General features: G+C 37.9%; 1 protein-coding gene across 1 annotated transcript in view; it reads right to left on the bottom strand.

The window, feature by feature from the left end:
- The window catches only part of ccdc162 (coiled-coil domain containing 162), a 51,891-nt gene that overhangs the window by 16,827 nt on the left and 11,186 nt on the right, over positions 1-23,878 (bottom strand). Inside the window, exons 10-29 of the mRNA XM_089120118.1 lie at positions 23,550-23,708; positions 21,582-21,652; positions 21,377-21,506; positions 20,342-20,545; positions 20,061-20,253; positions 18,007-18,131; positions 16,969-17,169; positions 16,763-16,884; positions 14,092-14,320; positions 13,544-13,746; positions 12,188-12,340; positions 11,430-11,523; positions 11,139-11,347; positions 10,751-10,862; positions 9,314-9,363; positions 9,020-9,196; positions 6,806-6,923; positions 3,298-3,460; positions 1,238-1,376; positions 516-663 (exon numbers count right to left, since the gene is read on the bottom strand). Of these exons, the coding sequence (XP_088976244.1) occupies positions 516-663; positions 1,238-1,376; positions 3,298-3,460; positions 6,806-6,923; positions 9,020-9,196; positions 9,314-9,363; positions 10,751-10,862; positions 11,139-11,347; positions 11,430-11,523; positions 12,188-12,340; positions 13,544-13,746; positions 14,092-14,320; positions 16,763-16,884; positions 16,969-17,169; positions 18,007-18,131; positions 20,061-20,253; positions 20,342-20,545; positions 21,377-21,506; positions 21,582-21,652; positions 23,550-23,708 (3,000 nt within the window). The remainder of the gene's footprint in view (positions 1-515; positions 664-1,237; positions 1,377-3,297; positions 3,461-6,805; positions 6,924-9,019; positions 9,197-9,313; positions 9,364-10,750; positions 10,863-11,138; positions 11,348-11,429; positions 11,524-12,187; positions 12,341-13,543; positions 13,747-14,091; positions 14,321-16,762; positions 16,885-16,968; positions 17,170-18,006; positions 18,132-20,060; positions 20,254-20,341; positions 20,546-21,376; positions 21,507-21,581; positions 21,653-23,549; positions 23,709-23,878) is intronic.

Below are 23,878 nucleotides of genomic sequence, written 5' to 3'. Positions count from 1 at the left end.
ACTGGTCCAGAAGCACGTCCTGTTTCAAAATGTAAACAACACATAAAAGCTGGGATTTTTACAACCAACAGAACATATAAAACTGAATCAAAAAGTAAAACAAACATCTTTAAGATGTTTTCTTTACGTGTGAAATAAAGAAAGTAGTTACAAACTGAAACAGGAAGTGTTTCTGGACCAGTGTTGTTTACATCTTTGCAAAATGGTCTAAGAAGCAGAACCGGCTGGAATCAACCAGCTTTATGAAGTATGTTCTGTGTGGGTGGTGATGGCGCAGTGGCTAAGACACATGCCTTTGGTGTCCACTGTGAGACACCAATGTGTCCCTGAGCGAGACACTTAACCCCTAGTTGCTCCAGAGGCGTGTGACCTCTGACATATATAGCAATTTTAAGTCGCTTTGGATAAAAGCGTCAGCTAAATGAATAAATGTAAATGTTCCGTGATGCTTTTAAACACTAGTGATGGATGAGCATGTAGGATGTACATGCTGGACAGGCCTGGAGGTTTCTCACCTGAAGGCAAGCCGGTTCTAACGGCTGAGGAACAGGGAGGAAACTGGCTTTTCTCAGCGCGCTGTCACTCATGATAGGGAGGGCGTGGCTCATGTTTTCACTCACGCTCTGATAGGCCGAGAGGTTTCCAGAGGAGAGGAACATCTCCCTTGTGAAGAGACAAGAACGGAAATACTGTGTTTTCATTTAGTTTAACTTTATATAAAAAAAAAACTATACTAACATTTTAAAAAATAAAACATAAAGACAAAAACACACAACAAAATTACTTAAACTTACTTAAAATTATTACCAATTTTAAAGTTTTACTACATTTTCTTCCTGAAATCCACCTCGAAATCATACCCCCTGTTGTGATTCAAATCCCACTGACAAGTTTTGAACAACACAAACTGAAGGTGTGATCCAGATTAAAACTAGGATTGGATTCCCTGATCTAATCTGATTTCAGATTCCTTCTTTCCCTTTTGAACAACCCATTTTCAAGATTTGATCCAATGCGATAGCCAAAACCCAATCAGCTTATACCTTTGAACAACTGGCCCATGGTGACAAACTGACAGGGACCAGAACTAACAGAACAAGAAAACCAACCTAGAAACAGACAAGAACACTCAAAACGTCCAATTTAAGATTTTTCAAAAAAGTTCTCCTCTATATAATCTCAAAACGTTATTATTTGGCATTGAGACTAATGCTGTGAAATCTGTCGTTACAAGCACCTGATCATGTAGCGCACTGCGGTATCGAAGCGCAGGAAGAGCACATCCCTGTGTAGCTGCAGGAGCCGCCCGACATTCTCTGAACTTCTGGGCTCACAGAGAGAGTCAATCTGTCGCTGGACGTCCCACAGTTCAGCCCCTTTGGACAAACATCAGAGCGTAAGGAAACACTGGGCTGGAAGTCGCACAATATCAGCTAAAAACTGCACAGTGTATATTTTAAAGGGGTGCTTTTATGCCCTTCAACAAAGTCTTGATTTTGTTTTTGGGGTGTACTTGAAAGTTTAGAATTAGAATGTGGGTGTACATGTTTTCATGCTTGATTGGTCAAAAAAGATTATTTTTCACATATTTTACATTACAGCACCTCGTCTCAAATGTGCAGTTTAGTTTATGGTTTTGATGAACTCCCTCTTTCTGAAATACGAAATGTGCTGTGATTGGTTAGTTGGCTATATGTTGTGATTGGCACCGCTTAGCGCATGTTTGGTGAATGTCCAGCCCCTCCATAACTGCAACTTCTGCTCTAGTCTAAATATGAATAAGGATGATGTCAATTTCAAACCAATTCACGTCTGATTCAGACCCTGACAATGTTAATGAACAAGAGGATTGTGCAGAACGGATTTCATGCACAGACACAGCATAGAGTGGTGTGTTTTTTGATATTTTCTTATACATTATACATTATAATACAATGTTATCCGCCATTTAAAGGGTTAGTTCACCCAAAAATGAAAATTCTGTCAGTATTTACTCACCCTCATGTTGTTTCACCCACCTTCGTTCATCTTCGGAACACAAATTAAGATATTTAAGATATTAAGATCGCTCCTGCATACACTCCATAGGTTTCTTGAGGTACTGGCTCTTGCTGTCCTCGAAAAGTCATTAATGATATCGTTAAAATAGTCCAAGTGACTACAGGGGCTCAATCTTAAGTTTATCAAACGACGAGAACACTTTTGAACACGCAAAAAAACAACAAAAATAACGACTTTATTTCAACTATTCACTTCCTTCTCCATGAGCCTGTAAGTCAGTTAACGTAGTGTGATTGCGTAGAGCTACGTCACACGTAGGCTCACTATTGGCCGACGCTGGTCATGTGTGTGTGATGCGTGTGACGTACAATAACAGAAGCTTACGCTATTAAACTAGTAACCTGACTCGCGCAGAGGGAGAAATAAACGAATAGTTGAAATAAAGTCGTTATTTTTGTTGTTGTTTTGCGCACAAAAGTGTTCTCGTCGTTTGATAAACTTAAGATTGAGCCCCTGTAGTCACTTGGACTATTTTAACGATGTCTTTAATGACTTTTCGAGGACAGCAAGAGCCAGTCCCTCAAGAAGCCTATTTACTGTATGCAGGAGCGATCTTAATATCTTAAATATCTTAATTTGTGTTCCGAAGATGAACGAAGGTCTTACGGGGTTGGAACAACATGAGGGTGAGTAAATACTGACAGAATTTTCATTTTTGGGGGAACTAACCCTTTAATCGTGATATTTGTCGGAAAACTATGGTAATGCAAAGAGATCACAAAACCATGGTTCATTTTCCTAAGGAGTGTTGAACCATCGTACAAAAGCGAGAGCTTACAAAAGCAACAGAAAACAAGCTGTTCTCCATAAAATGTGCAGCGCACAGATAAATATTGGGGTTAAAATGTTCAGGGAACAATGTTTAAAATAAAATTGAACCACTCTAAGTTTGTCAGCCTTAGGAAGGTCAAACAAATGGGTTTTGGAAATGTTTCTTTGACATAGCAATGATAACACTGTCTTCTCTAATGCAGCTCCCCTTTTTTGTGCAATCCAAAGGCGCGGATTATTTAAATGAGTATCCAGAAAAGTCCAATCGAGCCGTTTGTGTTAGTTCTTGGAAAGTAGATTCTGTTAAATAAAATATCTCCCTTTGGAGTCGACATTGAGCTGAGTTTTTTATGCTCAAACAGCAAAATTACACACTACGTAATGTTGGAAAAATGAAATAGCATAATAGGACCCCTTTAAGCTGATTATGAGCCACACTGTTTGTTGTACAGAATTATCATATACCGATGCTCTCTAAGCCGCCCCAGTCCGCTGTGAGCCTCTGAGCGCTGTCGGGACTGAAGGAAGTATTTGGATTCCCCAGCCGAGCAAAGCTCACCAAGTAATAGACAATGTCATGAAGAGCTGAAATAATCTGCAGTGTGTTCTGAAGAGCCTGATGACATTCCTGTAACAAGAAAATCCATACATCCGTTAAAAATCGCATTCAAACACATTAAGCAGCCAGAAAGATGAGCTTCCAATTGCACAATGTCTCTTCTGAGGAAAGGATTACGTGGCTGAAGAGAGTTATGAGTGAATGAGGATGACAGAAATCGGATGCACATCAGTGATTAGTCAACACGATACGCTGCTGGTAGAGTTTGAACAAGCTTAATTGCCAATTTATATTCAGATAAATGCCATCTTGTGTGTTGAACCATATTTGAACCTTATATTAAGTATGATATTGTTGCATTAGAGTGCATACGGTTCATATGTGTACTTAAAAGTGTGTTAAAAGTGTGTATACGTGTTAATGCATAGGATGCCAAATGTTTGATTATAATCAGGTATTTTATTCTGATTTCTTTAAAGGTTATCAACCTAATTTGAACCTAAGAAAACTTTTTCTACTGAAATGGCTAACTGCTGTTTCAAGTCACTTATAACTTAAAACTAAGTTCATTCATCCGTTGGAAAGCTGTTCTAATCACTTGTAAAATTGAATGGAATGGATGTCAACACTGTAAACCAACTAAGCCTGCAACAAGTTTATTGTTTGACCCCCTTTCACCTTCAGGGTTAGAGTTAGCCTTAAACCTGCCTTAATTCTACGTGGCATTGATTCAACAAGGTGCTGAAAGCAATATTGATAGGATAGCATCTTGCAGTTGATGGAGATTTGTGGGATGCACATCCAGGGCACGAAGCTCCCGTTCCACCACATCCCAAAGATGCTCTATTGGGTTGAGATCTGGTGACTGTGGGGGCCATTTTAGTACAGTGAACTCATTGTCATGTTCAAGAAACCAATTTGAAATGATTCGAGCTTTGTGACATGGTGCATTATCCTGCTGGAAGTAGCCATCAGAGGATGGGGACATGGTGGCCATAAAGGGATGGACATGGTCAGAAACAATGCTCAGGATGGCCGTGGCATTTAAACGATGCCCAATAGGCACGAAGGGGCCTAAAATGTGCCAAGAAAACATCCCCCAGACCATTACACCACCACCACCAGCCTGCACAGTGGTAACAAGGCATGATGGATGGACGCCAAATTCTGACTCTACCATCTGAATGTCTCAACAGAAATCGAGACTCATCAGACCAGGCAACATTTTTCCAGTCTTCAACTGTCCAATTTTGGTGAGCTCTTGCAAATTGTAGCCTCTTTTTCCTATTAGTAGTGGAGATGAGTGGTACCCGGTGGGGTCTTCTGCTGTTGTAGCCCATCCGCCTCAAGGTTGTGCGTGTTGTGGCTTCACAAATGCTTTGCTGCATACCTCAGTTGTAACGAGTGGTTATTTCAGTCAAAGTTGCTCTTCTATCAGCTTGAATCAGTCGGCCCATTCTCCTCTGACCTCTAGAATCAACAAGGCATTTTCGCCCACAGGACTGCCACATACTGGATGTTTTTATCCTTTTCACTCCATTCTTTGTAAACCCTAGAAATGGTTGTGTGTGATAATCCCAGTAACTGAGCAGATTGTGAAATACTCAGACCGGCCCGTCTGGCACCAACAACCATGCCACGCTCAAAATGTCTTAAATCACCTTTCTTTCCCATTCTGACATTCAGTTTGGAGTTCAGGCGATTGTCTTGACCAGGACCACACCCCTAAATGCATTGAAGCAACTGCCATGTGATTGTTTGATTAGATAATTGCATTAATGAGAAATTGAACAGGTGTTCCTAATAATCCTTTGGGTGAGTGTATAGTCGTTTCTCAATACCAAGTACGCAGACTTCGGACTTGCGTCCTTGGTAGTTCAGACTTGCAAGTTTGACTCCGGAGAACGAACTCCCGAGGATGCGAGGACGCAAGTCCGGTTCTTCTGCAAATGGAACAGAGCGTACTTGATCGCGTCACTCAGCACGCTCTACTCTATATTTTAGGCAACAATAAAACGAAATTTGCTACAACTCTGCATCTTTTCGTCAACAATAAAACGAAACATGTTATAAAACACCCCTCTGACTCTTTTCATTAACAAAAAACAACATAGCCTAATAGCCATGTGGTTCAGGCAACGCGATTCTCTTCACTGCATATATTTATAACAAAATGAACATGATCTTTTTGTTTTCATTTTAAAAATATGAAACACTGATTTTTATTGACATTTTTCAAACAGAGACAGGGTTATGTCTTTTTATTTTATTGTTCATATAGTGAAGATAATATAAAAAAATATTGTTGAAGTTAAATAGCCATGAAACCTCAAAAACTATTTTTTTTTTTTGCGCCATGGAACAAACTATAGTTTAATGAGACCAAAGATAGACTTATACACAAGACGAATTATATGTCAAGGTTTATCCACTAGACTAGATCAGAGCTGACGGCAAACGTCAGAAGCACTAGCCGAGGATAAGCAGTTCCAGTCGGGGTTGATCTCGCTGAGTGTCCACTGAAGGCTTAGATGGCAGAACTCCGAAAACGTCAGATGCATTTTTCACATAGGTGCTATCTTTATAAATAAACTACAGATTTGAGATTTAAACAACCACATTCTCGCCTGAAACACTCTTAAAATTACATTTCATGACTCAATAACAGTAGTATTTTGATATTTCGCGGATTTTCTATTCTCCTATTGACGCTTGCTGGTTGGTGCGAGGTGCATTCTGGGTTACCTGGCTATCTCAAGTCCAAACAAGTCACCTCTCGATGCATCCTCGGTAAACGGGGCGGATCAAGAACACATCCGGGGATTTGAAGTGGACTTGGCTAGATGCGAACTTTGAATTGGAACAGTACTTCGGCAGCGACTGATGACGTTTCACAGGTCCACAAGAACACAAGTACAGACAAGTACGCATATTGAGAAACGGCTTATGTGTCCTGAGTAGGTAAATAAGTTGACTAAAACTCATGCATCTCGCTTTTAATAAACCCATCCAACGTACATATCTGCACTGGGAAAATTTTTTGACATGACAAGCCACAACTGTTTAAGGCTCTCAACCTCTACAATGGACATGACAATTATAAACTGGTACTCAATAAGTGCACAATGATGATGTATTGAAGCATCCATTGTACAGTATTGCAATGCCTTGTTTCACTTTGACGTGTTCATGACCCGGAGCTGAATGTCTTTTCTCATGTAACACACATCAGTCATGTTCCCACACCAGCTAAACACCCTCTGACACACCCTCTGGGTTAAGAGAATGTTTTGTTTTTTTTATTAAAAAAAAAATACATATTTCAACTTTATGCAAACACTTTTAGGGGCCCCTGTGTTATAACGAGAACTGGGACACAATGCCATGTTTATTAGACACAGATGCATTTCTCACCTTCTCCTCCAGAATCCTGAACATGAGCAGCACTTCTGTATGATGAGGGATGAACCACAGGTTTACTAGAGTCTTTCCATCGGCTGATAGCAGTCTTCTGGGACGAGGCTGAAATGTCCTGAACAGCCAGAAACAGTTTTGATTAAGAAAGGCATTTACATTGTGACTATTTATTTATGTATTCATTTATTCATGTATTTATTTGTGCATTTAGTTTTGCATGCATTTATGCATTTTTTCGTGCATGCATTTATTTATTTGAGGGTTTTTTTTGTGTATTCATTTATTTTTACTATTTTCCACATTTTCTATGATACAAAATCCATCAAAACTATGAAATATACATATACATTTTATTTTTGTTTCTTAAAGGTGCAATGTGTAAATAAGTTGAGTATCTATTAACAGAAATGCAATATGACATCCATAACTATGTTTTCAGTGGTGTATAAAGAACTTACTTAATTAACCGTAATGTTTTTATTACCTTAGAATGAGACATTAATAGCTCCATAACCGCGGGAATCCCCTTCTATGAAGGTCGCCATGTTGTGACGTCATATTCCTACCGTAGCCGAACGCGAACACACAGCGCTACAGAACGCGTTTCATCACTACCTTGAAAGAGAAGTAGCGGAAAGCTGGAAGCTAGCCTTACACTTCGTGAGTAGTGACTTTTCCCTTGTGAGTGGTGTAAAATATGTAGTTGGGATTGTTTCATGTAACTTAGTTCTCCCTCGCTGTGTTATGGGTTTGTTATGTGGGAATAGATGTGCTGTTACGTTCGTGAGACAGCTGATGATTGTCATTGTCATGTCATTGACCGTAAAACAGTACGTTACAGGAATCACTAACCCGTCGATAGAGACTTTTAGATTACTAAAGTCGATCACGAAGAGTTTTCAAAATCAGAGAAAAAAGCCTATTGTGTGTAGTAAATAGTATCTATGGGATGCGGAGATGACATGATTGTAACAGCGCGCGCACTTCCGACCTTTGGACTCATGCGATGCGGACGCGTCCCAGCTCAGCCACAGTAACAGCTCATATTAGCCAGCTAAACTATTACTACCCTGTTAGAAAAAATATATAGCTTCTCCCTCGCTGTATTATGGGTTTGCTACAGTATGTGTGGAGAAATGTGCTGCTGGTTACGTTTGTGAGACAATCAGCTGATTACTATTATTATATTAAATTATATATTAAAACCCTTGATCCTCACCTGACTATGGCTTTGTAAACAGTATCCATGATGTGGTTTATAATGGACTGTGGTACAGAAACAGTGACAATGTTACACACTCTTGTCTTACTCTGGCTATTCTCTGCTGTCTCAGCCGACGAGATGTTTGTTCCGTTTTAGCAACCGTAGCTTCTTCGAAAGGGAGGGGTGAGCAGTGGGCTGAGCCCTTAGTGCAAACCTGGTGCAAACTCGCAACCGAACCACTAGATGTCGCTAAAAATCACACATTGCTCCTTTAAAGTAGTTCACTTTAAAAAAAAAGTTTTGCTGATAATTTACTCACCCCCATGTCATCCAAGATATCCATGTCATTCTTTCTTCAGTTGAAAAGAAATTAAGGTTTTTGATGAAAACATTCCAGGATTTTCTCCATATAATGGACTTCAATGGGAACCAAACAGTTCAAGGTCCAAAAGACAGTTTCAGTGCAAACTGCAAACTGTTCAAAGGGCTTTAAACGATTTCAGACGATGAATAAGGGTCTTATTACGCTTGATAAGACCCTTACTCATCATCTGAAGAATAAGGATCTTATCAAGCGTGATAAGACCCTTATTCATCGTCTGGAATTGTTTAAAAGCCCTTTGAACAGTTTGCAGTTTGCACTGAAACTGTCTTTTGGATCTTGAACCGTTTGGTTCCCATTGAAGTCCATTATATGGAGAAAATCCTGGAATGTTTTCATCAAAAACTTAAATTTCTTTTCAACTGAAGAAAGAAAGACATGGACATCTTGGATGACATGGGGGTGAGTAAATTATCAGCAAAACTTTTTTTTTAAAGTGAACAACTCCTTTAATAGTTACCACTGTTTGTCATTTTGACATCCTTTAACACTTGATTATTTATCATTCACTATTCAGCCCAACTCATGCATTAATAAAATGACTTAAACAATTTATTTGTCTACAAAACTAAATGTTCAAGCATTTAAGCCTTAAACTGGAACTCTTCTACAGTATATGCTTTACCTTGGATCAGGACACACTCTGTCCTCTGACTGCAGGTCTGATCTGGTTTCGTTGGGTGTTCCCATCACAAAGTGTTGGTCGCGGATGTGTGGCACCTCGTGGAGCAGTGAGGTGAAACTGTGGCAAAGAGCTACAACCTGCCCTCGGACACAACTCTGTGACATGCGCATGTTAAATCTGAAAGAGACATAACCAGTGCTAGAGCAAAGAACACTGTAATATAAAGATTTAGGGTCATTTCCTCCTTTTATAGAAAATAAAATGTGGGAAACATAATTCTGTGACTAAGCCTACTTGTGACAGAAATCCAGAATCAGTTTCCTCTTGATCCTGGCCACTTCTTCCTTTAGAGAGAAGAATGAAGGAATAAGGAACCTTTCCATTTAATTGAGCAATTAAAATCAGTTTTCTCTTAACGCTTATTAGAGCTGCACGATTCTGGATATATAGAATCAAGTTTTTTTGTTTGTTTGTTTGTTTGTTTGTTTTTTTAAATAGAGATCACGATTCTCCCACAATTCTGAATAGACAACTAAACAAAACAACTTGTAAATTACTAGAGGTTCTGACAAAATGTTAATTGCTACAGAATATATATATATATATATATATATATATATATAATGGTTTGAATGAATGATTCAACGACTTACTCATAAAGACTCGACTTGCTTCATTACTGGATGAATCAGCGTTTTTCAAGGAATCTCTTGAACAAATGATTCAATGACAAACACATTTTTTTATCAGCCACCAGTCGCCACCTACTGGTGTAACTGTAATCGATACAAATGTTATTTAAGTTACTTTCAAAAGGGGTTTTACTTAATTCCGTTCGCACCCTTTATGCCAGAATATTTGGTAACACTTTACTTGAAGGGGTGTGCATAACACTGACATGACACCCTCATGACATATGTCTTGAATATGAAGTAAGGTTTATGCATGTTTATGACAACTGTCATTAAGTGTCTTTCGCTCAATAATGACATTTTGAATGCAAATATGACATTGTTTAAAATGTCTTTGTTATGACATCTTGACATAAGCCATAACATCATAACCTGTCAGTGTCTTTGTCATGACAACTTGACATACAATTAAGTTAAACTGTCATGTGGTTGGCTTTGACATTGGCTGTCATGAGGCCATTATGACTGTGTCATGAATATTTTTCGTGACCTCAACTACAGTGGTACACATTGAATTTGTCATTAAAAAGTTATAATGGCTTCATGACAGCCAATGTCAAAACCAACCACCTGACAGTTTAATGTAATGCTAACCAATAAAGGTGGTTTCTTACGTTTGATCATTAATCTGCTATGTCATGTTTATGACAGGTTGTGTTGTCTTAGTAATGTCAAGTTGTCATGACAAAGACACTGACAGGTTATGATGTATTGGTTTATGTCAAGGTGTCATAACAAATCTCAAACAATGTCATATTTGCATTAAAAATGTCCTAACTGAGCGAATGACACTTAATGGCAGTTGTCACAAACATGCATAAAACTTCCTTAATATTCATAACATATGTCATGTCATGATTATGAAGGTGTCATGTTAGTCTTACGCACACCCCTTCAAGTAAAGTGTTTTTCGAATATTTCTACCATGGGAATCATAATACTGTATCATGTTATATGTTCTTATATGATTTTGTCAGCGAGAATCGAATCGTGATTGTGATTATTAACAATTAACCGTGCAGCTCTAACGCTTACATACAGAGCTTAGCTTCAGCGAACTCGTCTGTTCTTTCTTCTTTATAAAGGCATTCAGCATTTCATCTCGAACTCCTACTTTCTCCAGCTGAATGGACACAAAAGCCCCTGCAAGCCTGAATTACAACAAACATTTCACACGGGGCATCAATAAAAAGTGTATCCAAATTACTCTACACATGGGTGAATCTCACTAACCATTGTATTTTCTATTAAGAATATGATTAAGAACAGTGATTTCTGTTTATTTCATTTAACATAAATTAAAGGCAGAAAAACAAATACGAGCATAATGATAAGACAATGTAAAGTATTTCAAATCAGAAAATCTTTTGCTTTAAATCGACACTAAAAACTTTCTGAAAAGCTTAATTTTCTTCATGCATGTAGACCTGTTTCTAGTAGCTAAGGCACGTCTCCTGGTTTCAGAGGAAGCCGATCCCTCATGCTGCAGTGGCAGCTCTGTATCCGAGGACTGATCCAACTTCTCTATCCTATAGCACAAGGACGCTTGTTTAAGCGCTCCAATCAGAGCATTCTTCTGAACCACCTGACACACCAGAACCACATGCAGGTTCTCCAAGCTGGACTGATTCATGAGCTGACGCACAGAGACGAAAAGTCAAATGATTCATATGCTGAACAAAAATGATGTGCATAACAATTATAAATCAAGTGATTACCTGTAGAACTGCTTCGTTAGATTGAAAGCTAAATTTGCCAATATCACTCTCATCAAGTTCCTGAACACACAGAGGTAGGCAGTTTGGGGCAAACCTATGAAACAAAGGGAATGGGATAAACTAAAATCAACTCGATTTTACACATTCGGAACCAATGGTCACCACCTCAAAGAGCACGCACAGAGAAGTCCAAATTAAACATGATTTAATGACTCGTAAATGTAAGTACACATTGATGGCCTAAGACATGAAACGAGCGGTTTGTGTGAGAAAACGAACAGTATTTATATAGTTTTTACCTCTTGTAATCACAGCCACATCCAAGTGATCTGAAGGCACGGGCGCTTCGTTTTCTCACAAAAAACAAAACAAAACGCTCGTTTCATGTCTTAGGTCATCAATGTGTACTTACATTTACGAGTCATTAAATCATGTTTAATTCTCTGTGCATGCTCTTTGAGGTGGTGACCATAAACCTCCATTATATGACTGACAGACAAGAACGGTTTGACCTAAAAATATCAAAATTGAAAATACTGTGGAAACAAAGACACCTACATCTTGGATGCCCTTGAGGTAAACTAAAACATATCAAAAATTAATTTCAAAGTGAACTATGCCTTTAAAAGCAACCACTAATTACAGCATTTAGGCTGCAACAAACCTTATACACACACTACACTGCGTTCAATGACATCGCTATCAACGGATTCTGATAATGAGCATGACAGGTCAATATTGGTCCTGCAGACTTTTACCTGTCCGCATTCTGTTTGTCGTCCTGAAGGGCGGTGATGAAGACGGGAAGTTGTTTTGTAGTCTCTTTCCTCACAGCAACCTCAAACTGCACCGGCCGCATGTACAAATGAACATCGTCAAAGCCCATCACTCTGGCCACTGATTTATATAATCTAGAGCGACATGACAGAAAGCAAAAGACATTCAGCTGAGAGTTTGATCATTTCAGTTGTTTTTTCAGTCATCATTTGAAGGAATGATTAAAGGCAGCAAAAATATATTGTATAAAATGTAAATATAATTGTGTGTGCATATATATTTTATTAGAGGGCAGTCAAAAATAACGCCTTTTTCAGTTTAACGAGTTATTTTATATGCAATTAAGACAGCATCTGTTTTTTATGTCATCCTTTGGCAGCACTACAGTATGATCAACGCTATTATTCTTTCAAGTGCTATGCAAGTTATGCAGTGTTTGATTCAATTGTGTCAATAATTCAATTCCTGTATATTTACCTGTAAAACCTAAAAAGTGCTGTTTACAAGGTTACATGGGTCAAAAACAATGAAAACAATCACTTTTTGTGCATTTTAGCAGGGTATGTAAAAATCTGAATAGGTAGAATAAATCCTTACCATTGACTTTGTTTAAAAAATTAAAATAAAGTTAGTTTTAATAGACTATATTAATGGCTTTCAATTTTACCATAACATTGAATGGCTATAATTAATAGATAATATTGAGGAAAAACATCCATTTAATAGAGACATTAGTATTAGTACTGTGATCATCAGTTCAGTACAGTATCAGTGATTCATAGTGCTTAGAGAAAAAAATAGCATTAAAGACATTTTAAATCTATCATCTTTATGTTGTTTTTACATTACTTTGAAGATCCAATGTGAAAGTATAACAATATAAAAATAAATTAAAAACATTAAGGTTATAGGTACAATTAATTAGACAAATAAGCGTTATTTAGTCATTTTTGGGAGCACTACTATCTATATACTGTATACATTTATTTATTTATATATTATATGGTATATATTTAAAGGTTTAACTGTCATTAAAATAATGTCAAAATGCAACGATCCTCATTATACATTTTTCATCTTTTTTCCTCACCGAAGTCCACTTATGTTTCAAAAACATAATTAGATTTTTCATGATCATTTTCCACCCTCTCTGACAAATGAATAATTAAACAGTCCATTTGCATGCTGTGTTTTCTGCCAAACAGGCTTAAGCCATTTCTGCCCCATCCTTCATTGTGGAAATGAAGTAATGAACCATTTTTTGCATCCAAGTTTCAATAACTGAAACTAATCAAGGAAAAAATGAACTGCTCAGCAATATTGTTTTCCAACTCAACTGGGACAGATGTTCAGTTTCTGAAGCGGATTCAATGATGCGGTGACGGAGTGTGACGAGCTCTAACAATGTGCAGAACATCTTCAGCATGAACAACTGTCTGTCTTTGCCTTGTTTCCTCTCCTGTTCCTCTGCAGATCTCACAACAGACATTCCCAGCTCTCTTACCAGAACAGGATCTTCCACGAACCCATCTGAGAACAACTGAAACAATACAGAACATTTCTTTGTTAGTTGATAAATAGATGCCACTTGCTGGATTGAAAATGCAACATCAATGTTGAATACTACAGCTCAAAATGTTAATCATTGCACACACTTAAAAAGCGGATCATGAACAACATTTTAAAAAATAAACTTGAATTTTCTCTGAGGTCCACTCAAAATGTTAGCAAAGATTTTACAACAAAAACCAGGCCATTTTTGACCCTCTCTTTGAAACACTCTTGTTTTAATAGGCGTCATATTCAAGACTTGAAAGTAAACACCCATTGCTATGATTGAGTTACAGTTTACAGTGTATTTGGAGCAACAAAAAAAGACACATACGTCTCTCTGGATCTGAGAACTGTAGGTGGTGCCAGGAGCTGCAAGCGTGTGCCAACGATGCAGGGCCGTTTTCAAGAGCCTTTGCTCAAGGTTGACTCTCTGAGATGGTGTTTTGGCTCTGTGCAGCTTAAATAGTTCAGTACAGGACCGTTCAAGATCCTCATACAGCCGAGACGCCAAACACAAAGAGGGGTGTATCTCTAAAAAATACACACTCTTCAAAGAAGGCCTGCAAAGAAGGCACAAAGACAGACACTAAAACAAGTATTTTGCCTTTTATGCTTTTAGATTTATATTTAAAACAACATTTGCAATTAATTTTGTGATGCATCCCTTAATGTGATGTCATATTTAACAAGAATAAAAGGTCTGCATTTTTTTATCCATTACATGTAGTCATTTATATTTAAAATGATGCATTTGGCAGATGATTTTATCCACTGTCTTTGCATAACATTCCCATTCACTGGGAATCGAATGCATGAATTTGCATTGTTAGTGCCATGCTCAATTATTTAAAGTACAGTAATTACAAGTATTGTGCTAAATACGACTAGAAACAAGTACTAAAGAGGCCATATTAGGCCCTTTTTCAAAGTCTTGATTTTGTTTTGGGGTCTTCTAGAATTGGTTTTCATGCTTAGATGTTCAAAAAACATTGTTTGTCACATATTTTACATGGTCGCAGTACCTCTCTTCCCAGTCTGTCAGAAACACTCTGTTTAGTTTCGGTCTCTATGAAGCCCCTCCTCCTGAAAAGGGCAATATGCTCTCTGATTGGTCGGCTGAACCAGTGTGTTGTGATTGGTCAACCTCTTCCAGTGTGTTTCAGAAATGTGCCATAACTGCAAGTTTCAACATACTACTAACTAACTCAACCAGGCCTCACCCCATTTATTTTGCGAAGGCCTCGGACAAGAATTCTTTAAAGGATAAGGTGGCCATGTGTAAGAATTGAGGTTAAAATATCCAAAAAATGAGCTACACGAATCAAAAGAATGAGAAGGAATAAGGTTGATGATGTCATTAAAAAAATTACAAGTTATAGTGCTGCAGAGATATTAACCTGAATTAGCATGCTAAATTACTAGCTCCGGCCCGGCAGGTGTCGTAATACCAGTTTCGGCCATGGGAGGCGGTATGCGGGCGGGCAACATTACCACCAGCTAAACTGCAATACACGAATCACTCGCACGGCTTGTGTGTGTGCTTGAACCTGATGTAAATCGTGTGGAAAGTACAGCCCACTACTACATTTCAGTTCAGGGAAGAGTTCAAAAAACGATTGGTCGATATTATGCATGAGGAATACATTTTGGTAAATTTTAGCATACTTTCAACAGTGTTAGTGTGCTTTTACCATTAGCTAGTAGAGATGATCGGTTCACGTGCGCTAGGGATCTGTCGTGTAACATTTACAAGCATCAAAACGGTATTTATTGTTTGAATTGCGTAATAAAATTGACAGAATCTGAGAGCTGATATTTTTTATATATCATAACTAACCTGCTATGTCTAGTCTGTTGGTCTCCGTGTCCTTGCGTGACAAAATTGATGTGTAGCGTGAGAGCATGTGAAAAGTGTCAAGTGCGTGTCTCACGGAGAATTCGTGAGAGTTGGCAGCTCTGAAAGGCGCTAGCTTGGTCAACATCAGCGAATGCTGTCTGTCAAATTAATTCAAACTAACAATAACAATGTAATATGAACAAATACCGAATACCGTAAAACTTCAAATAATAGCCCAGGCTTTTATTTTCCATATTGTCGAAATGCACCGACATGTATTTGAGACAGGCGTCTATGAGACGGCCTTTATAATTTAGTGTTGAGATGTTGTTCACTGAGTCTCTGATCTCTAAAAATCTCCAAATGCTCCACGTGAAACTGCGGTCTTCCGACCTTTTACTATCGTGTCAAATGATTTGATTAATACGTGCGAGAAAGAGAGAGCAAAACAGCGCTCGCTTGTGTTGTTTGAAGACGTGAGAGTGCGCAAGACCGCGGCACAACTCACTTTCTGGAGGTATACTGCCCCCATCTGGTATGGAATATGGAGTATGATTTTATTAATTTTTTTGACAGATGGCACCTTTAAATGCAGCCCATTCTCACCCCCAAGGCGTCACTTAACTGACGCCTTGGGAAGCATTTGGACATGCTGCAATATCTGACGCTTTAGGCGCCCTTTAGCGTCAGTTAGATGACGCCCTAGGATCGCGTGTACCCTACCCCCACCCCACACCTAAACCTAACCGCGTCCTCTAACAGACGCTTTCCTTTAGCGTCAGTTAGATGACGCCGTAGGATCGCGTCATGAAAGTGACGCTAAAGGGCGCCTAAAACGTCAAATATTGAAGCATGGTCAAAGGTGACGCCTTGGGGTGAGAATGCGTTGTTAAATGAGGAATATTGTGACATACTTTCCAGATGAAATCTCAAGACTACAATCGGGAAGTTCAGAAACAGTGCTTATTGATATAGTAATCACTCATTTTGGAGTGACTTTATGCTTTATAACTCTGCAGACTGTTTTCATGCTCAAACAGAAGTATTACACAGTCTAAAAAGCTGAAATTGTAAAAAAGAAAGAAGAAGAAGCATAATAGGTCCTCTTTAATAAAGTAAACAGTGTCAACATTTGAGTTACGCTATTGATTAGTTTAATCTTTACCTGCTTCCACCGACTGATACCAAATGTTTAGGGATGCAGTTTGGTGGCAGGCCGTATTCACTAGGACAACCTTTCTGTCCCTCCCTCCATATTCTCTCCAGGTACTGCCGCTGCTCGTCAATCTAACGTTCAGGAAACATCAGAGAATAAAATAATCTGACATTTTAGGTGGGCTAAACATGATTAAACAGCAAATGCTTGGTTACATGGTTGTTCAGCACTAGTTTGATAAGCTGTTGGTGGCTGTGGATGCAGACGATCGTGTCCCTGTAAGCTTGAACAAAATATCCAGCAGTAAAATCAATCTGTGGCCTTCTGTGCATGACATCTGTGATGACCTGAGCCAATCTGAACTGCTCCTCTGGATCTGTGACATGCTGATACGCCTCCAAATAGCAATTCAAGAGCTGTAAATACAAGATGCCATTTTATCATTGACATACACTTCTGTTCAAAAGTTTGGGGAGGCAAGTCATTTGAAAGAAATATATCATTCTAATTGTAGTTAAATTGTGAAAGTGCCAGTAAATACATTTTATATTCCATTTGAAATAAAGGCTGTTTGTCTGTTCATCAAATAATCTTGGAAAAATGTATCTCAGTTTCCACAAAAATATGAAGCAGCGCAACGGTTTTCAACATTGATAATAATAAGAAATGTTTCTTGAACAGCAAATCAGCATATTATAATGCAACACATTCTCATCCCAAAAAGTCATATAACTGACGTTTTGGGACGTCTTTTGACCATACGTCAATATTCGCCTTTTTAGGGCCCCCTTAAACGTCGCTAGATGGCGATCCCGGGCCGTCATACAACTGACGCTTTACCTTTAACGGTTTGGTTTAGGGTTAGGTTTAGGTCTGGGGTAGAGTTAGGATCCCATAACCTCATCTACCGACGTTTAAGGGGGCCCTAAAAAGGCGAATATTGACGTATGGTCAAAAGACGTCCCAAAACGTCAGTTATATGACTTTTTGGGGTGAGACTGCGCTGTATAATGATTTCTGAAGGATCATGTGACTGACAATTCAGCTTTGCATCACAGGAATAAATTACATTTTAAAATACATATTAAATAATATAATACAATTAAAATATAATTACTGTTTTTAATCTACAGTATATTTGATCAAATAAAATGCAGCCTGGCTGAGCTCCTTTTAAAAACATTCCCAAACATTTGAACGGTAGAGTACATTATCATTAAAGTTACACTGAATTGCAGTCACACATCACATACCTGTATTTTGTGCTCCAGAAATTCTGTTTCACATGTCCATATGTCTAAAAGTACAGCCAACCGATCCACATCCATTCTAGCCAGAGAGTGAAGTTCTCCTCCAGATCCATCAGACGCATGCGATTCTGACAGAACAGCATGAAATGACAATTGTGAAACACAGATTACAAACTAAAGGTGTCTTTAAACTTCTTAGTTATGGCAGCTCTGTGTCATCGTACTGAAATATGAGTCGCCTCAACCTGTGTAGGATCAGAAACAGCTCTTACTTTTCAAACACCTGACAGCATACGGTACATTAAACTCTTTTCACCATGAATTCCCATATTATGAAAAAACAGACCCAACCTACATTGTTTTCTTGTTAAATATCCTTTCTCACTTGGATTTTTTTCTGGTTATCAAGTAAAATTGATAAGTTGTCATAAGTTTAAGTTAATTGATTTTTTAATGTTTGCAATGTAAGTGAACATATCAGTTATAGACAGTTGAAACAAGGTAGATATATAGTACATCCTACTTTACCTGCATACATACAATACACTCATGTAAAGGAATATAGCAAATCTTGCTCGGGTGATTGTTTGTATCATCAAAAAATGTAAACTATATTGCACAGCTCTGAATATAGAGTTGGATATATATTATATTATATCCAAACTTGTCCACATAGGCTACATACAGTACACTCAGGTAAAGTGATAAATACTTTATAGCAAATCAACTGCCTTTATTTATGCAAAATGTAACTACACTCTTAGAAGAAATGGTTCTACAGTATATAGAACCAAAAATGGTTCCATCCCCCGCTTCATATATGGAACTCCAAAATGGTTCTATATAGAACCATTTTTTTTGGCAAAAGGTTCTATTAGCCAAGTATGGAACCCCAGGGTTCTATATAGAACCCAGAGGAACCCTTTTTAAGGGTGTATAGAACCTTTAAGGGGTTCTAAATACGTAGCGCTGATAGAACCTTTTAAGGTTCTATATAGAACCTTTTCTTCTAAGAGTGAATACCACCTGGCTCTTTATTAAAAAGTTTTATACATTAGTATGTCCAACTTTATCTGCATACAAGCTGTACAGTACACTCGCATAAATCAATGTATAGTATGTTGAAAATCTCAACTGCTTGTATCGTTGCAAAATATGTACTATATTAACGCCCAGCCCAGCTCTAATCTGCTAAATACAAATACAAATTTTAAGATTATAAACATCAACATCATGATTTTCTGTAAATCTAGTATGAAACGGTGAGGGCCCTATCATACACCCTGCGCAATGCAGCGCCAACCGCGGCACAAGTGTTTTTTGCTTGTTTCAGCCTGACGCAGTTATCATTTTCATGTCCTGCACCACGTTGTATAAATAGCAAATGCATTGGCGCCCATTTATGTGCCTATGGGCGTGAAAACGAGGTGTGTTCAGGCGCATTGTTGGCGCATTGCTATTTTGAGGCAACTGAAAAACACTATGCTCAGTATTTTTTTTGTTATTTATAGTCAAATGAGTCTGGCGTACACTCTGCTTATACACACACAGGGCACACAAACATGCAAAATAAATATTACAAATAAAAGGATTACAATTACAATTATTGTGTACATAAAGATATGGTGGAATCTGGCTTGTCCCGTAGATGGTCTGCTTGCATGCTTTAACCTCGCGCACAAGCAGATCCGTTTCCTCTCTGGAGACGCGTTTAGTTTTTCCACTATCAAATAACGCCATGTAAATAGCGAATCCGCCATGGCGCGAGCGCAACTGGCTTTTAAAGGGAATGGGAAATGAGACTGATTGGTATATAATTTTACGCCAAAAACATACCCATTCCTCATTAAGATAATTTTTCACTTCGTCAAAATAGCAAAAGTGGCTTCGCACACACTCTAAGTGCACTTGCGCCCTGCGCTTTAGACTATGGGCTTAGATCGTTAAAATAGGAGCACAAGTGTTGTTAAAGCGCTATACAAATAAACTTAACTTGAATTGTATATGATAATAGAAAATTTGTATAATTAAGGGGAGAGGGAAGCATCTGCCCTGACCTCTGCTCCTCTGTATGAAATGAGACGCAGTGAGCAGCAGATGTTGCTCCAACTCTTGCAGGTCCACCAGGGCCACGTCATAGATTATGTAGAGACCCCGCTGGTCCTGCGTGTGGATGCAGCTCCCATCTGTGCTGTAGTAATCATGGAGGTTTTCCACCTCAGCAAACTCCATAAACTCGGCAAAGTGAATCTAAAACAGAACAGAGATTTACCCTCTCTGCCTTTCACATTGCATTGGTTTTTCCATGAAACACTGGGTGAATCTGCAAGTCAGGAACCTTATGATCAACCGGACTGTTGTAGATGAAGTGATTTGATCCAAGAGCTCCAGTAGAGCCATCGCGTCTTTTAGCAGCACTCATCCAGCCCGTCTCCTCCATACTTCTCACCAGATCTCCTCCGACCAACTCCAGACCCGCGGCGTCCATCGCCAGAGTCCTCTCCACTGACCGCAGGTAGTTCAGCATGCTCAAACAAGTGCGCTACACAAACAAGAGGCCAGGACTTAATAAAACACAGTATTTTAGTGGGTAAAACCCTGATAACAGGAGAAATAACCCATGCAAAACAGTACTGTGATGGTAATACCCTGGTATTTATATGGCACATTTTCAGAAAAGAATTTCAAATGTGGCTCCAGAAAAGTTTCTTACCTCTTGAAAAATTTACCAAAACAAAGAATTTAGTAGGGTACGGTCATAATTCTTAAGCAACAAACCTATACGTTCAAAAGGCAGTACGTTTTTTTTTTTAATAAATTCATATTTTTATTCAGCAAGGATGCATTAAATTGACCAAAAGTGACAATAAATACATTTATAATTTTACAGAAGACTTCAATTTCCGATAAATGCTGTTCTTGAGATATGAACTCATAAAAGAAAAAAAAAAGTCGCAATTGTTTTATTCCACGGAGGAAAAAAAAGCTTGATAATGATAAAAAATGTTTCTTGAAGAGCAAATCAGCATATTGGAACGATTTCTGAAGGATCATGTGACACTGAAGACTAAAGTAATGATGCTGAAAAGTCAGCTTTGATCACAAAACAATATATTGCATTACAAAGCAGTCAATTTAAATTGATTGATGAGATTGAGGACTTTAAAACATTAAAACATCTTACCAACCTATTGAACAGCTTAATAATAATAATAATAATAATTCATAGTTTATATACTAAATAATGTTTCTCAGGAATAAATAATCTCAGGAAGTACTCGTTTTATCTGTAATAATAATAAAATTATTACAAAAAAAATGTGTAGAAAAGACCAATATCTCTCAAACCTTTCACATCTTTCATGAGTTTTACCTTGAGTTCTCTGATCCTGAGGTGTCTCAGGTAGATTAAAGAGTCATATGCTCCTCTGACTGTAACAGGCTCCTTGGCAACTTCTTCAGTGTCTTCACACTTCTCATGCTGAAAAGCACTGCTGCTTTGACTAGAATAGTTAGGAGACAAAGAGTTGTTAAAAGAAACACACACTATAGACACTTTTTAGCGTTTGGAAAATTACCCTTTATTCTTTTTCTCAGAGCATTTCTGATCTGCATATTTAGATAAATGAGAAACCTGTCCAGTGGCCACCTAGAGAAAAAAAAAGGAAAATAATGTGCACACAATAAAATAAAAAATAGACACATTGCTTTAGGAAAGATATATTTGTATTCTTTTGTATGGAAGCTTGTTTCCATAGAGAATAAAAAAGGTAATTGCGAGCTTGTTTTCTCGCAATTACAAATTTATATCTCGCAAATCTGACTTTTTCTAACAATTCTACCTTTATTTCTCGCAATTATGACTTCATTTCTTGCAATTCCAAGTTTATATCGCGCAATTCTGACTTTTTTTTTCACAATTCAGAGTTTATATCTCAGTTTTCTGACTTCATTTCTCACAATTCCAATTTTTTTTTCTCACAATTCCGCCTTTTTCTTGCATTTCTGAATTTATTTCTCGCAATTCCAAGTTCATATCTCACAATTATGCCTTTTTTCTCACAATTTTCTCACAATTCCGAGTTTTTATCTCACAATTCTGAGATATCGCAATTGTGACTTTATTTCTGGCAATTCTGTTATCTCGCAATTCTGACTGTTTCTCGCAATTCTGAATTTATTTCTCACAATTCCGAGTTTAGAATTGAATTTAAATTAATATAATTTATATATTCTTTTTTTAAATTCTGAATTTAGATATACGATATAAACTTTAAGTTATAAATTCTGAACTGCAAGTGATAAATTCAGAATTGTAAGATATAAACTCGTAATGGGAGAAATATACTCGCTTTTTTCTTTTGTTTTGTGGTGAAAACACGCTTCCCAACTTGTGAACAATATGTATCGAAGAACTGTTCATAACAAGACCAGGAACACATATTTAAAAAGTAAGATTCATGTTGATGTTACATATATGAACTCATACATATATGAGTTTTCCCCAGTCTGTCTAATTAGTCATCTCCTTCACCTGTCTCCAGTTAATTATCTAATTTAGTTTTTGTTGTTTGCTTAGTGGGTGCTTCTCAATATCCCTCCTCGTTCCTCGCTCCTCCGTCCTATGACCAGGAAATCGATGGAGCTCAGCCATATTGAAGGACATCTCAATTCTCTAATTGGCTTTATGCAATTAGATTTCCTGAACTTCAGCCAGCTCCTTTGTTTCCTGTCTGCCATTATTGGACAAACTGATTAATCCAGGTGTGCCTGACCTCAGTAGTCACAACAACAATAATCAGACACACCTGGATTAATCCTGAGGGGTCATAAGCGAGGATCCTTAGAGTTTTACCGCTTAAAATTGAAGCATGTGCAGCAGTGTTGTAGTACTCGAGACTCGGACTCGTCTCGGACTCGGCCTCGAGACCATATTTTAATGGTCTTGGTCTTGTCATGGACTCGTGTCCATTTGGACTCGGAATTGACTCGTACTCGAACATTTTTTTTTTTTTAGGACTCGGACTTATTCCCGAGTCCACTCGAGTTCAATTAAAAATATTTTTCATGATTATTAATGTATGTTAATAAAATATTTCTTTAAATTGATTGACACGCCCAGTGATTGGTGATTTTCTAGTGCACAACTGCGCATGACAAATTGTAATAAAATTACTTTTAACACCACCTACTATGTGGCCTTTTTTTACCCTAAACTGATCATATTTTTTAAACTCTAAGTAAATTCAGTAAAAAAAAAAAAAAAAAAAAAAGGATTTCTCTAAGTAAATAAAAGTAAATTAGGTAATCAACCCTCACTGGTCTCAGTCTCGACTCGGACTCGACCGTCTCTGGTCTCGGACTCGACTCGGACTCGACTCTCTATGGACTCGGTCTTGACTCGGACTCGACTCTCTCTGGTCTCGGTGTCGACTCGGACTCGAGTGAGGTGGTCTCGACTACAACACTGATGTGCAGTATAAATTCTCTATGTTACGTAACAATTGACTTGGAGAATATGATTTACTATTCACACAGATGTTCACCTGAGGCCTGTTTGTTGTGTTATAAATGCTTTTCCATATCGCAGAAGGTTCTTTGAGAGTTTCGGTGCTGATGGATGGAGACTTTGAGGGGTTTTCTGGCTGACGGACAGATGTAGTGTAATCCTTCAAAGCATCAGTCACTTTATGAAGATCTGACTCCTTTAGAAGAAAGTGCAAAACAAGACCATTATTTCAATGTTGGAGTATAGTAGTGTAATTCATTAGCAAATATTAACTAAGAATGAGCCATGCATGTGTTGCAGAATTTACTCATCTTTGTTAAGGTTAGTTAATTAAAACAACTGTTCATTGTTAGCTAATTTCAGCTC

This window comes from Pimephales promelas, chromosome 15 (assembly GCF_988280905.1).
Source record: "Pimephales promelas chromosome 15, fPimPro1.hap1.1, whole genome shotgun sequence".
Taxonomy (NCBI): Eukaryota; Metazoa; Chordata; class Actinopteri; order Cypriniformes; family Leuciscidae; genus Pimephales; species Pimephales promelas.
Note: the sequence above shows the minus strand (reverse complement) of the source record. Positions and strands in the feature narration are given on the sequence as shown.